This window comes from Chiroxiphia lanceolata, chromosome Z, assembly GCF_009829145.1.
Source record: "Chiroxiphia lanceolata isolate bChiLan1 chromosome Z, bChiLan1.pri, whole genome shotgun sequence".
NCBI lineage: Eukaryota > Metazoa > Chordata > Aves > Passeriformes > Pipridae > Chiroxiphia > Chiroxiphia lanceolata.
This window is the reverse complement of record NC_045671.1, coordinates 42,173,860-42,187,906: the sequence shown is the minus strand read 5'-3', so window position 1 is coordinate 42,187,906 and position 14,047 is coordinate 42,173,860. Positions and strand designations below refer to the sequence as shown.

Genomic DNA, 14,047 nt, shown 5'->3' with positions numbered 1-14,047 from the left:
CTTCACAAACTAGCAAACTCTAGCCCATAGAACTTTAAGTTACCCAAATTTCGAGATGAAGAAGTTAGGAGAAGAAAAAGACACACATTACCAGCGCGTGCTTCATTTGATCCAAAGCCCCTCTAGACTGTGCTGCCCATCTAGACCCCTTCTACGCATCTACCTGTGTAACAACTCTTCCTATTTGCCCTAGTGTTTGCCAGAGAAACCATGGAAACTTTTACCAAAAGTAGGTAAACTGTAATAACATGCAATAGGGCCCTCTTTTGTGGCTGAAGAGGTGAAACATACATAATCTGAGGTGACAACACACAGATATGTACTCACTGATACTGTTATACACAATGAGTTCTGTAATAGCCAGGGTTTTCGAAGTCAGGAGTGCGCTTACAGCTTTGAACAGAAATGTGCAGAAAAAAGTTTCTAGGAATCACGGACAACCAGAAAGAGCTGAGGAGGACAAAGCCATGGCAAGCATGAAGCTGGAAAAACTGCAGCAGAGAGATCAAGTTACTTCAAAACAGCAGTTCTGAAAAATCAAAAGTAATCATATGCATTTGCCACCATAATGTCTTTCCAACTCTTGGGCCTCATTTCACATCTCTCTCAAATCAACCCAAGTTTTTTTATTTGCATAGAAGAGGTTTCTGTGCTCACTGAGACAGCATAGAAACCATTGTAAATGAAGTTAATAACTGTGATACTCTAGTCTGAACACAGGACAATTATCCAAAGTACTTCAGATCCAGAATGAAAAAAAAACAAGCAATGGCTGTGAAGGAGAAGCACTATGAAACTAGATGTTGAGAATAATCTGGGGGGAAAAAAACTAACCTTTAATTCTGCAACTGCAAGACCTGGAGAGTCAAGAACTGCCAGATTTTATGGAGCTGAATGGGCTCAGGGAGAGGAAATACCAAGAATTTGTTTATTTATTATATTCCCCATACAATGAGTTGTTCCTGGAACACTCAGAGGGGGAAAAAAATCACAGCTTTTTTTTCTTTCTCTTTTTTTTTTTCTTCTCCCTCATTCTATTTCAAAGTTCAAATAAATCATCAGGAAAACTTCATCGTTAGCAGTCATGGCCTTTGGAGTTGAGTCTCAGTTTTTCTGAGACTTTTACAAGCCCTCACGGCAGAGCTAAACAGCCATGGAGTAAATGAACCCTCACCGCACCACGGGCAGAACTGCTTCACACTCTACACAGCAACCACAAAAAGCAGAATGCATAGTTTACATTTAACATATTCTGAGCTGAAAAGGGTAGTGAAACTAACACTCAGCAGGAGGTACTTTTATTTGTATGTGAAGATCAGCTCTTACATATCTGGACTTCTGAATGAAAAGTTTGAAAACATGCCTTTTATCTGCCACGAACAGAATTAGATCTGGTATCCGGCAACACTGAAAGTGAACAAACAGCATATTCTAAGTTGTAACTATTCATGCAAAAGACAGCCAGCAGTATTTCATACCTCTCTCTCTTTTTTTTTTTTTTTAATGGCTCACCATGCAATGCAAGCAAGTTATTCTGCAATGCCAAGAATGCTGGATTCCTACTAGCAATAGTCAGCAGTTTCTTTTTGGTTGTGAAAGCCATAAGAGGCTCTGGCTGTCTGGCAGCTGTGTCAGAGCCCGAGGCGGACGCTGACAGCAGCAGCACCTCCAGCTCTGTGTGTACGTGTAACATGTACCCATTCCCACAGTCCTGCAGGAAGAGGGGTCTCCCACTTTCCCTTTGCCTGCTGGCCCCTGCTTTACCACGCTGCTGGGAGGAAATGGTTAGCAAGCCAAGCTTACTATGTTAGAATATGTTTTTTATTACAAACATTAGGCTGACAATGTGGCAGAGCAGAGCTTCTCCAGCCATTACACAATACTAGGAAATTTGGAGTTTAATTACATTACAGTATTAGGCGAGCTTGACATCAGTATCCCCTTTTGCAGAAAGACAGCCTTGTTTACAAAGAAAATGCCTTGATCCCAAACCTGCTGATGGAACAGGTTATAAAAAGACCACAGACCTGCCAATGGAAGAAGCTACAAGGAGGGAGATACCACCCTGCTGATGAGAGAGGCTATAAGGAGTGGGGGCAGGGGTCTTTTTTACCAGCATAGCCTGCTCAACTTTAAAGTTTATTTGTAGCAGTGCTCTCCCCCTACTGCCTAAGGAGCACCAGGGCAAATAGAGTTTAATAACACATCAAAAGTACACACTAACTACCGAAAGACTAAACTACTAAGCTCATCATGAGTGGGCAGCATGTGCTCGCAGCCCAGAAAGCCAAATGAATCCTGGGCTGCATCCAAAAGAGTGTGGCCAGCATGACAAGGTAGGTGATTCTCCCCATCTACTCTGCTCTTGTGAGACTTCACCTTGAGTGCTGCATCCAGTTCTGCTGTCCCCAACACAGGAAGGACGTGGAACTGTTGGAGCAAGTCCAGAGAAGGGCCACAGAGTTGGTTAAGAGGACTGGACCACCTTCGCTGTGAAGACAGGCTGGGAAAGTTGGAGCTGTTCAGCCTAGAAAAGAGAAGGTTCCATGGAGACCTCATAGCAGCCTCCCAGTACCTGAAGGAGCCACAAGGAAAGCAGAGAGGAACTTTTTGTCCAGAACTGTAGTGATAGGATAGTGAGTAATGGGTAGAAATTGAAAGTTAGACATAAGGAATAAATTCTTCACTGTGAGGGTAGTGAAACATTGGAACAGGTCGCTCAGGGATGCTGTGGATGCCTCAACCCTGGCAGTGTTCAATGCCAGGTTGGATAAGACCTTGAGCAACCTGGTCTAGTGGAAAGCGTCCCTGCCCATGGCAGGGGAAGGTTGGGAACAGATGATCTTTAAGGTCCCTTCCAACCTCTTAACATTCTATGATTCTATGAAACCAGCACTGCCAGAGCTTAAGGTGCTATAAACATGAATGTGTATTAATACACTTGTGTTACAAGTGATAATCAACTTATCAGCACTGTATGTCTGGGCCCCTCATTTTAAGAAGGACATTTTGGTGCTGGAGCAGGTCCAGAGAAAGGAATGGGACTGGGGAAGGGTCTGGAGCACAAGAAGCGGCTGAGGGAGCTGGGGGAGAGCAGCGGAGGCTCAGCCTGGAGAAAAGAAAGCTCAGGGGTGACCTTCTCGCTCCCTGCAATTCCCTAACGGGAGAGTGGAGTCGGGGCGGTCGGGCTCTGCTCCCAGGGAACAAGGGACAGGATGACAGAAAACGGCCTCAAACTGCACCAGGGGAGGCTTAGGTTGGACATTACGAGGAATTTCTTCACAGAACAGGTTATTAGACACTGGAAGGGGCTGCCCAGGGAGGTGGTGGAGTCACCGTCCCTGGAGGTATTCAGAGAAACACTGAACGCGGCGCTCAGCGCCAAGGTCTGGGTGACATGGCGGCGTTCGGTCACTGGTCATCGTTTGGACTCGATTCCCTCAGAGATCTCCAGGTTCGTGACTCTCTATGTTTCCATTCCCGTGTGTCTGTGCGTGTATATTTGTGCACCGCCCCCGGCGCATCCCGCCCTCACACGCCACCGCCACCTGCGCCATTACTGGCGCCCCAACAGGCGCGTGCGCGTCTCGCTCTCCCGCCGGCACCGCCTCCTCCTCCTCCTCCTCTTTTTCTCCTCCCCTTCCCGGCCTCTTCCAGGGGAAGGGACGCGGGGCCCGGAGAGCGGACATCACCCGCCGCCATGCAGATCACACTCAAGACCCTCCAACAGCAAACCTTCCGTATCGACATTGACCCCGAGGAGACGGTGCGGATATTCCTGGGTTCCCTCCACCCCGCCCCGGGACGCGGCGGTGGGGAGGGATGCGGGGATCAGTTCCTTCGCCCCCCGGGGGAAAAGAGGGGGATGGAGCCCTCCGGTGGGGATGGTGGGGCGTCGGTGAAAGGATGGGACCGTAGGGGTGGTGCAGTGGAGGATTTCTGGGGGTTCGAAGAGGCGGGAGGGGGGAGGGAGGGAGGTGTGAGCGCAGCAGGGGGTGATGCGGAATCCCCTTTACCTCGGGATGCAGCTGGGTGAGGGTGACTTCCCATCCCTCAAGGAAAGGGGCTACCGCGGCCAAAGCCCCTGGCGGAAGGACTTTATGCCTTGTTTTGAAGGAGAACGCCCCGGAGGTGGGAGGTGAGATAGGCCAGGAGGTGGGAAAGGGGGAATAGCCCGGGAGGTGGGAGAAGAAATAAATAAACTCACGTAGAGCTGGGGAGGAGGGGAGCACTATAGATAGCGAAAGTTTTTTCTTTCGGGAATCGAGGTGCCCACACCCATGGATTAGCGGGTAATGGGCACAGATGGTTTATACTGGGAGTACTCGGGTGGGGGAGGGCAGTGCAGCAGAAGGCAAACGTGGTGGTCCTTCCCATGGATTCCCACCAGGAAAGGAGTTGCTGGGAAAGCTGTGGGGCTTTTCTTGTGGGACAGGAATGTGTGTGCAGGAGAGGAGCTCGTGTTTGCTCCCAGGTGCATCGCAGGTGTGTATGCTGTGCTTGGTGCAGGTAGGTGAGTGCGGGAAGGGTTTGTTGTTTTGTCTCGCAGGGTGAGCTGCAGTGGTTAATTAACCTGCAGGTTAATTAGGAGGTGAGGGAGAGCGCGCGAGACTGCTGACCTCTGTGGAGCCTCCTGCAGAGGTGTTGGGCTGTATGGTGGGATTCACAGCAGTGTGAATCTCTCCTTGGTGTGTTTACAGCGACTGTGTGTCTCTCACGATGCTGCGAGCGGGGAGGAGACGTATTGTGCGGTCAGGTGAATGTTTTCTGCTGGCCCACAGGAGTCTGCTGAAAAATCCTCAGGGAAATGCAGCGTTCCATGATAAGAGGAAGGGCCTATAAGTGAGTTGGCAGGGTTGGAAGTTGCCTTGTCATCAGCAGGGATGTTTGCTCTAAGAGCCAAGCCCAGGCACAGTTGTGGCCTTGGTTTGAAAAATTTGAGGAGGCTGGCAGGTGAAGGCTTGCCTGCAGCAGCCTTTCATGTGACAGGTGGGCAGCGAAGCTCTGGAAACTATGGAACATTGTATCTGCTTTTATAAAGTCTATTTACCCTCTTCCCCTCCCATCTTCAGAAGAAAATGAAGGATGACTGTTAAAGTTGGACTAAGAGCTCATTTGTGCGAGCAGTGTGGCCGAGGGATGTGGCAAATGTCTTGGAGAAGCATGTGTTAGAAACCTTCAAATATTTAAAACATCTGTCCTTCCTGTTACGGAGTAAGGACTCTTCATCTTTTCTCCTGCTCCCTGTATTCAGTGAGGTCCTGGGAGGTGAATTCAAAGAGAGGAATGTTGCCAGTCAAAGCCCTCACCAGTTTATGAGGCAGTAGAATGCAATGGCTACAGGTTGGATTGTGGGAAATGAGACTGCACCCTCTGTTTACAAATGTAGATGTTATGAGAGCTCAGAATAAGAATGCTTCTCATGAGCATAATACTTCAGGTTTTGGCCAGGAATGGATGGTAAGATAGAGGGAAATATGGGTAGGATTTGAGGAGAACTTTGTTTTACAGAGGGCAGGACGAAGACTTGACCTGTATGGGTAAAAAAATATATAAAGTTTCCTTGGCATACTTTTTTAGAACATTATGAAGAAATTATTGTTGAAAGTGTTTTGTTACAAAACATAGAACTTAGTAAAGAAAAGAAAACTTTTGAGCCTTCATCTAGAAACTGAATCTTAAAATTGGAAAATGCTTTGAAATGTGTTAAGTAAGTGTTTCAAAAGTATGTGCTTGGAAGTTCTCAGTCTCATTTTTGGAAAATACCAATTTTAGCTAAGTGCTAGTTTTGCTAAGTGCTGAATTTGGAGGGTTTGTATTTGCTGCTTGAGGCTCCGTACATGACTCTGGCTTCTTAGATTAATTTTCTAACATCTTGAAACAAATGTGTTTCGTGCAGTTTAAGAGACATTATTACTTTTAGTCATTGGACCACGTGTGTATTTCTCACACAGAGGTAGGCTTGTTTACTTGGAGCTGTGCCCTTTACTGTGACAAGGCCAAAATCATGTAGTTGTGATAGACAGAGGAAACCTGTTGCTCCAAAGTTGGATTCTGGTTCTCTAAAACTGATTTCTGTTTTCTTGCTATTTCTCCCCTTATTCTCAATACCACATTAATCTGAAGAGACTTGATGTTACCGTGCAAGGTAGCATTCTGACAAGAGTTTATGCTTGTAACTAAGAGTTGTCATTAACAGTAAGGAATATTTAAACAAACCTTCCAGTGAGAATTAGAAGCATCACGTTTTCTAATAATTAGTTAGCCTTGTTGTGACTTTTTCACAAGAAATTGATCTTTTTCCCCTGTGAAATCAGACAGTTGAATTTTAAACTTGCCTTCCATTATGTGACTTAAATTTTGGTTTAGTTGTGTTTTAAAGTATTGGCCAGCTGAGTAGTTTGACTGAACAAAAACTAGACTTGAAGACATCCTGCTTGCCAAAGTGCTGGGTGAAGACTGTCAAATATTAGGACGGGCTAAAGAAGTTGAAAAGGTTTAACCTCAGGCCCTGTTACTGGGGAAGACTTGTCATCAAATGGAGAGATTTTTGCAGGCATGGCTGTTTTTGTTGAGTTTTGAGGGTGCCAGTGTTTTACTTGGGCTCTGTAGAAGGGTAGATCTATCCATGGTGATCATTCTGGTGTTCCATTCAGGGTTCTGGGCATTCTGGCTCAACCAGGAAAAATGAAAGTGTGTATCTATCTGCACAAGCTGCTGCTTCTGTTTGTTGGATGTCTGTAATACATTGAGCATTATGTTAGCAGCAGGTAATAAGCCCTGTCTGACGCAGATGCAGGCCTGTGTACCCACATCCCTTGTCTGAGGTGACAGTGCTGACCCTGTAGGCTTCTAAATGTAGCAACTCTGTTGTAGTTATCACTATGTAGACATGAAGCAGGCTTTAAAAAAATCTCAGCAAACACTATTAACTTCCTTTGGAAGTGAAATGCCAGGCAAAAGTAAGTCTGTCCTGTTTGATTTTCAGCTCCCCTGTGCCATTAACCTAAAAACCTGCTTGTCAAAATGCAGAGGGGTGCAAGGAACATTCGGGATGCCAGGAGTCTTTTGGCCAAGTCTCTGTGTCACGTAATATAGGCTTTCACATTTCACTGTTCCACCACAGTGTTTGAACACCCAGGGGAATCTAGCTTGTTTAATATTATGTCAGCAGAACACTGAGCTGTGGGAATTTGAGCTTCTCTGTGTTCTGGTGCATCCCTAATATGTTTATGCTCTATTGTTAAACCTGTTTATGGGGATTTTTGGATCTTCAGTGCTAGAAGGTCCTGGTCTTTAAGTTTAGAAATTTAGGCTGGACACTACCTGAAGTTCTCTTAAATGTGTGGGGAGTGTGTTCCAGCAAAAATGGAGCATGATCCAAAGGGTATGTAATAAGGAAGAAGTGAGGTTTGGCAAATATTTCATTTTTTCCCAGATAAAATAGGTATACTGCAAGGAAAAAGATAAACTACTTTCATTTTTCAAAAGGCAATGCAATAACAAAGAATCTCTATTTTCTGGTTTGTAGGGAATATAAAAAACATTTTGGCTTTGTAACAGCAATGAGGTGGTACATATGAGGGAGGAAGGTACTTAATAAGTGTATGGGGGGTGTCTATTCTCTTTAGAGAGTGCAGTCATAAATTTATGAATTAGTGCAAACTATAGTCTGAAGGGGTAGGACACAAAAGAGAATGCTGTTCATGAACCCACACAATTTTATTAAGTTACATCTGTTTGTATCTATTCTTTATATTGAGAGCTATACTAAAGCATATAGTAAAAAAAGGAGACAGGTATTAAAAGTCTGTGTAATTTTAAGGCATACTTTGCATCAGTTCTTGTTCTGTTAGGACTAGAAAAGATGCATGGATACAAATAATGGGTTCTTGTAAAATATATCAATCATAACTGTAGGCTTCTGTTGAAAAAATCCCTCCTGGTCCAGCAGAATAACAAGGGTTAACACTATTCAGTATGTAAGTGAACAAACTGTAAGTAGTAGAAGTAGTAGTACATTTATTTATCTCATTTTTCTTTTATATAATAGAAGAAGATATAGACATAATAGATTTAATTTTGATCATTTCAGTTTTGCTGAATATGTGGTTTATTGTATTTGTCAGAAAAATTAAATTTACAAAGCAGTTCTGCAAGAATCAGAGATTGTTGCTGGGTGACATAATCAGAGTTGACTTTAAGGCTTGTAACGTATGAAGAAGTATGAACCTACTCCTACTATTTCCTTCCTACATGTCTCAAGGCAGGTTATTCCAGCAACAGTTGTGGATAAGAGAATTGTATGTGTATTTCCCTGAGAGTTTATCATTTTTAGTGGTTAGAGGAAAAGTGCTCTCATGGTTCCTGTTCAAAATCCAGAAATACCCTTTTGGGTTAAAGATGCCTTTCTGTTTCAAGTCCTGGTATTTTTCTCTAAGTATTCTTTGATTTTTAGAGTGAGTATTTTTTTGGTCTTCTAGAGGATTGTTGAGATGCTCTTGCATCTCTTCAGGATTTTATTGGTGAGTGTTAGTACTTGCGCAGTCAGAGGAGGTGTGAATTTGGAGGGTTTGTACTTGCTGCTTGAGGCTCTGTACATGACTCTGCAAAATCATAACTTCAGAGATTACCAGAGTAAGAGTATCACAGAGCATTTCCTTTTTTCCTATTATTTTCATACTTTGCAGACTGTAGCATTTATGAGAGTTGTGTTCTCTGATAATTCATGTTTATTTAATAAACTCTCTGGGGTTATTTTTTGCTACTGCTTTGCTTTGGTAGATATTCCTTTTCCTGCTTCCTGGCTAGAGTTAGAATTTTCAAGCAAGGGAAGTTATTCTCATTCTTAGCTGAGGAAGACTAGGCTTTCACATGTTCAGGAATATTTTCCTTGGGTTCTATTGAGCGTTATAATATAATTTCCAAAGAACTTTGGGCAGGATGACACTTATTTCTTTAAAATTTAGTAAAGGAAAGGATAAGATAGGATAAATTACTTAATACAACTAAATTATTTTATACATATTAGAATATGTTTTTACATGTTACCCATTTTTCGTTGCATTGACTCTGACCATAATTTTACAGCTGTTTCATTTATAATGTTCTTATCCAGTTTAGCTGTCAGGAATGAAAGCTTAGCTTTGTGCTTACAATAATTTTTCAGTATTATGTGCTCAGCAATCCAGACTTTCTTGGAACACCATTCCCAACGTGGCCAAAAGACTGAGAATTTAAATATACAGGTTGTACACACTTAAGGATAGTTCTGTACATACTTGTGTCTTATATTTAAAATCTATTTTGCAGGTATGATTGGAAAGCAAGGATATGAATCCTTCATATGGATAGCAACAGGCTGGAAGGTGTTCCCTTTGAAACCTGGAATTTGGAGAGTACTGTTGATTAAAAAGAATTATAGGAGCAGATGATTCTGCTACTGGCTAGCCTCAGTGCTGCCCTTGTACATACAGGGGCATGTTTACCAACAAACCCTTCGAAAATATTTTTGTTGAATTCCTAAAACACAGGAAAATACTTTCCTGAATGAGTATCTACAGGTGTAAAATAAGGTGGTGTAAACTTAGAGAGCTGAAGGATGTGGCTGACAATGTCTTCTCCCACGGAGGTTTGTGTCTTTGGTCACAGCTCCCTTGGATGGAGTGTATGCACTGAAACAAATCACTCTTTAGTTTACAGCACATGGGGTGTGCAGCATGTCTTACTTAGTCCCTGTAAGGGACCCAGATTGCTGTTCTTTGCATGCTGCCCTGCATGGAGTGCCAAAAGAACAGGAAAAGGAGAGGAAAGGACTTGCCACTGCCATGAGCACACCCAGCCAGAGTGTTGTCTGTAGGCTGACTTACAGACATTCCTCGTGTTTTTGTGTCAGAGGCACCTCTCCAACTGGTTTGCCAGTATGCAATAACGAAAAAGGCTTTTTTAAGAAGTGTCTTTTCGTAGTTACTTGAAATGTCTTGTCAGTTATCTTCATAATCAAACCACTGTGTTGCTCTTACATTCGTAAATCAGTTTATGTTGTAGAAATTGGCTGCCTAAAGGTACAGGAGGGTTGTTCATGCCGATCAGTGTGGCCAGGCAAGACTCCCCCACTTAGAGAATGTCAGATTTCTCCTTAAAACAAGCCTTTGTGGGTTCCTAGGCAGAGCTGTCTATAGCCACATCTTTCTGCTTTTCTTGGAGATTCAGATAGCTGAAAGCTCTGCTTTATGTTGAAATCATTGTGTTCCTGTGTTAGTACAAAGCTGCATGTGCACAGCTCTTTTAGTCACCATCTTGCATCAGAGAACTGGCTGCTAGTGTCTCCTCTTTTAGGCAGATCAGTTTGGAAATGCAGGATGGAAGTGTGTAGAGGCCAGTTCTGAGATCAGAAATTAATGCTGTTGATCTCTGTGCAGTGTATAACAACAACTGCTAGATTTATGAATTTCACCTGGATTTAGATGAGGTTGATTTTTGGAAATTAGACAGACAGAGGTAATTGCCCAGAAAGTAAAATGTCAGGGCTAAATTTGGATTCTTACCTTACCAGTTCCAGACTCTTTTTCTTCCAGACCATGCTGCTGCTTTGTTTACAAACTCCAGCACAGTAAATACAACTAGTAAATCTGGAAGTTTATGAATGCTTTATCCTGCCTATGAGGCTGTTTTTAAATGTTAGAATAACTTTAAATGCCTTGTTTAGTTGAATACAATTGAGGTTTTTTTTCAGGCACTTAATAAGCTCATAAATCTGACTGGCTTCACAAGACTCTTCCCAATTATCTGTTACAGCTTTGGGGCGTGAAGTAGGGCAATAATCTGTTCATGCAACCACCAGTATGGTCTCCTGACTAAATATGAGTGTCCTGTTTAGAAAGGCAATACCAGGGAACAGTAAATGTAGGTTTGTGTCAGAAAAATCTGCTTTTATAATTTGTAAAAGGAAGTAGCTGGAACCAAATGTGTTCTTACCAGTAAAAGTACTGCAAAGCATTGACTTGTGAGCTGAGTAATTTGTTTTCCTCTGGAGATTTCAGTAGTAGGCACAACATTTGTTGTTAATTAGTTGCTGATCATGTAGTTCGATTAAGGGTAATAAAACCTGTTGCACTGGTCAGTTTGTTGCTTCATTAGCTGGTTTATTGTCTGACACAACTTCATTGTCCTCACCTGTCTTAGAGCAGTGTCTATATGATAGTATAATGTGTGGTAAATGTGTTTGCAAGGGCAGTGGGAGGGGAAGACTCAGGAATATTAAGCCTAAATTCTAAACAGAAGCGTTCAGACTATTGTATCTTCCCTCAGGGAAGAGGGGGAGAGCAAAGCCTTTTGGACTGAAAGCATTTTGTTTGTATCTAACCATGTCTTTCCCCACAGTCTGGGAGAAACCTGTTAGTCTGTCACAGAAAAAGATGAAGAATGGCAGGTAGATTAAAAAAAACCTGTTTCTTTGTAAAGAGAAACAGTTCAGTTGGTAGTGGAAGTCCTCCAGAGTTGGTCTTGTAATCCATCTCTTCATAGTCCTTTTATTCACTTGGTAAGAATTTGAGTCAACGTGCTTGCAACAAACGTGGGTAGAGCCCTTCCCAAATCTTTGTTCTTGAAGCCTAGCCATGAAGAATTTGAGTACAAATCAATAGAAGCGTGATGGAACTGAAAGAAACAAAGTTTGATTTTAGTACCTGGCTTCCTGATTGAGGGTCAGACTTTTGGAAATGGCTTTCAAATGAGTAGCATAGACTAACTGAGTCAGGTTTACTAAAAGGTTAAGCCCTGAAGATCACAGATCCTGTAGTGATACTTCTCTGCTACGTGTGTGCTAGCCGCCTGTTCCCAAGGGGAATGAATTTCCCCAGATCAGGTGGAAAAAAAAGGGATGCCTGGAGCCTGTGGAAAACTGGGACTCTCACATGAAAGGAGGCTAAAGGGTTCTTGCCTAGCTTAGCTCACAAGTTTTGGTAGTGTTGCATAAATGTTTTACACTGGTAAGCACCATGGGAGGTGGGAAGGCTATACCTTCTTGAATTGTAACATCAGCCCAAGAACAAATGGGTATTAATAATATATGAATTGATTTGGGCTAGAAATTAGGAAAGGGCTTCCAACATCAGAATAAACTTTGTAGCAGCCTTGTGATAGAAGTAGCAAACAACCTTATTGGTCTTCAGGTGGATCAAATTCCTGATGAAGCTTGTGGTGTGGAAGGTTGGTTTGTGGCTTGATGTCAGAAGAGATCCTTTTCAGTTTTGTATTCAGTTTCTCTGCAGATCTTGAGGAATACAGCAGTTTATCTTGCCTGTGTAGTACAGTCTGTGTAAAATATAAATTAAAATTGATGAAAGTATACTGTTCACTTTTTCATTAGGATTTTTGAAATGTGTCTTTGAATAAACTGATTATTTTTACCTCTTTTGTGTAAGCATATGTATGAAGCAGGAGAAATGAAAACTGGTGTGAGAGGGAAGGGAGGATGTTTGCTCAAAGGGAACTGCTTGTCTAGATGGAACCCAAGGTTATCTGAAGAAAATTAACTGCAGGGAACAACTGGGCAACTTAGCACTGGTGATTTTGTGAAGCACATTTTTAGGATGCCTAGCTGGGATGCAGTTAGGAACTGTTATTTCTTCAGAGGACCCCAGTTTTTCAGGTAGGAGTTGATCAGCTCTAACTTTTAATTACATGGCATATATTCTTGAGGACATGGAGTTCGGTCTCTCAATAGCAGGGAAAGTTTTGCATCTAAATTCATAGAGGACAGAGGAAGATCACCTTGTCTTGTAAGTGTGATGTTCCTGAGTCTTTAGAGTAAGGGTTTGTAGATGAATTGATGCTCATTCTTAAAAGTACTATCATAAAGTACAGGCTCCCTTTGAGATACTGTGAAATTTATTGGGGCAGAAGAAAAATGGGATTCACTGAGGACTGAAATACATTTTGAACTCTGATCAGATTGAATAAGGTTAGGTAGCCTGAAGGATTTTTTTATGGATCTGTATTTATGAGAAAAATACATCATAACTGTGGATTCAGAAGTTGACTGTATATTTTAAACCTGCTTTCTCAGTTTGACAGATCAGTGTGCTGGGTGTGCTTTCCCAAAATTAATTTTCACTTAATAACTGTGAACCAGTGGCTATGCTGAGGTCTAGATTCTCAGCAACCCAATTTGCTAGTGACAAGGTTTAGGATGTGTCTTTTTTCAACAGCTCACTGTACCAGCAGCTGGAAGATGCAGCGGTCTTTCTGAAGAGCACTGAGAGGGCTTTAATTCTTTTTTTTAAATTTCCCATTTAAAATGGAGCATCTATTTAAATCCTAATGAAGGTGGTTCAGACTACTGTGTCAGACACACAGGTTGTCCATGAGGCTGAGTCTGCTTGTGGATGCCGAGTTAGTTTTCCCAGGTGTAATTCTGTGGAAGCTGAGGGTTCATGCTCTTGATGGTCCTCAGCACATGAAGGATATGTTAGAGCTGGTCCCGAGGAGGCCACAAAGGTCAGAGTGCTGGAGCAGCTGTCCTATGGAGGCAGGCTGAGAGAGCTGGTGTTGTTCAACCTGGAGAAAAAAAGACTGTGAAGATCCCAAAACACCTTCCAGTACCTAAAGGGGGCTTACGGGCCGTTGACTTAAGAGTTGGACTCCATGATCCCTCTGGGTCCCTTCCAACTCAGAATATTCTGTGTTCTGTGATATAAGAAAGATGGAAACAGACTGTGGAGCAGGCTTGTTATGATAGGGCAGGGGATAATAGTTTTAAACTAAAAGAGGGTAGATTTAGACTAGATGTGAGGAAGAAATTTTGTACAGTGAGGGTGGTGAAACACTGGAGTAGCTGTGGACGCCCCATCCCTGGAAGTATTCAAGGCCAGGTTGGATGGGGCTTGGATCAGCCTGATCTACTTCAAGATATCCCTGCTCGCTGCATGTGGGTTGGACTGGGGGATCTTTACTGGTCCTTCCAACCCAAACTATCCTGTGATTCTGTGAATACTACTTCTTGTTCAGCCACCGTCATAATGAACACATTTATTTTCTCAATTCC

At 42.8% G+C, this 14,047-nt stretch overlaps 1 protein-coding gene across 1 annotated transcript in view; it reads left to right on the top strand.

Moving 5' to 3' along the window:
• The first annotated feature begins 3,625 nt into the window (after positions 1 to 3,625).
• RAD23B (RAD23 homolog B, nucleotide excision repair protein) overlaps positions 3,626 to 14,047 on the top strand; it is a 43,398-nt gene continuing 32,976 nt past the window's right edge. The window contains exon 1 of the mRNA XM_032675279.1: positions 3,626 to 3,766. Coding sequence (XP_032531170.1) covers positions 3,701 to 3,766 — 66 coding nt within the window. The 5' untranslated portion in view covers positions 3,626 to 3,700. The remainder of the gene's footprint in view (positions 3,767 to 14,047) is intronic.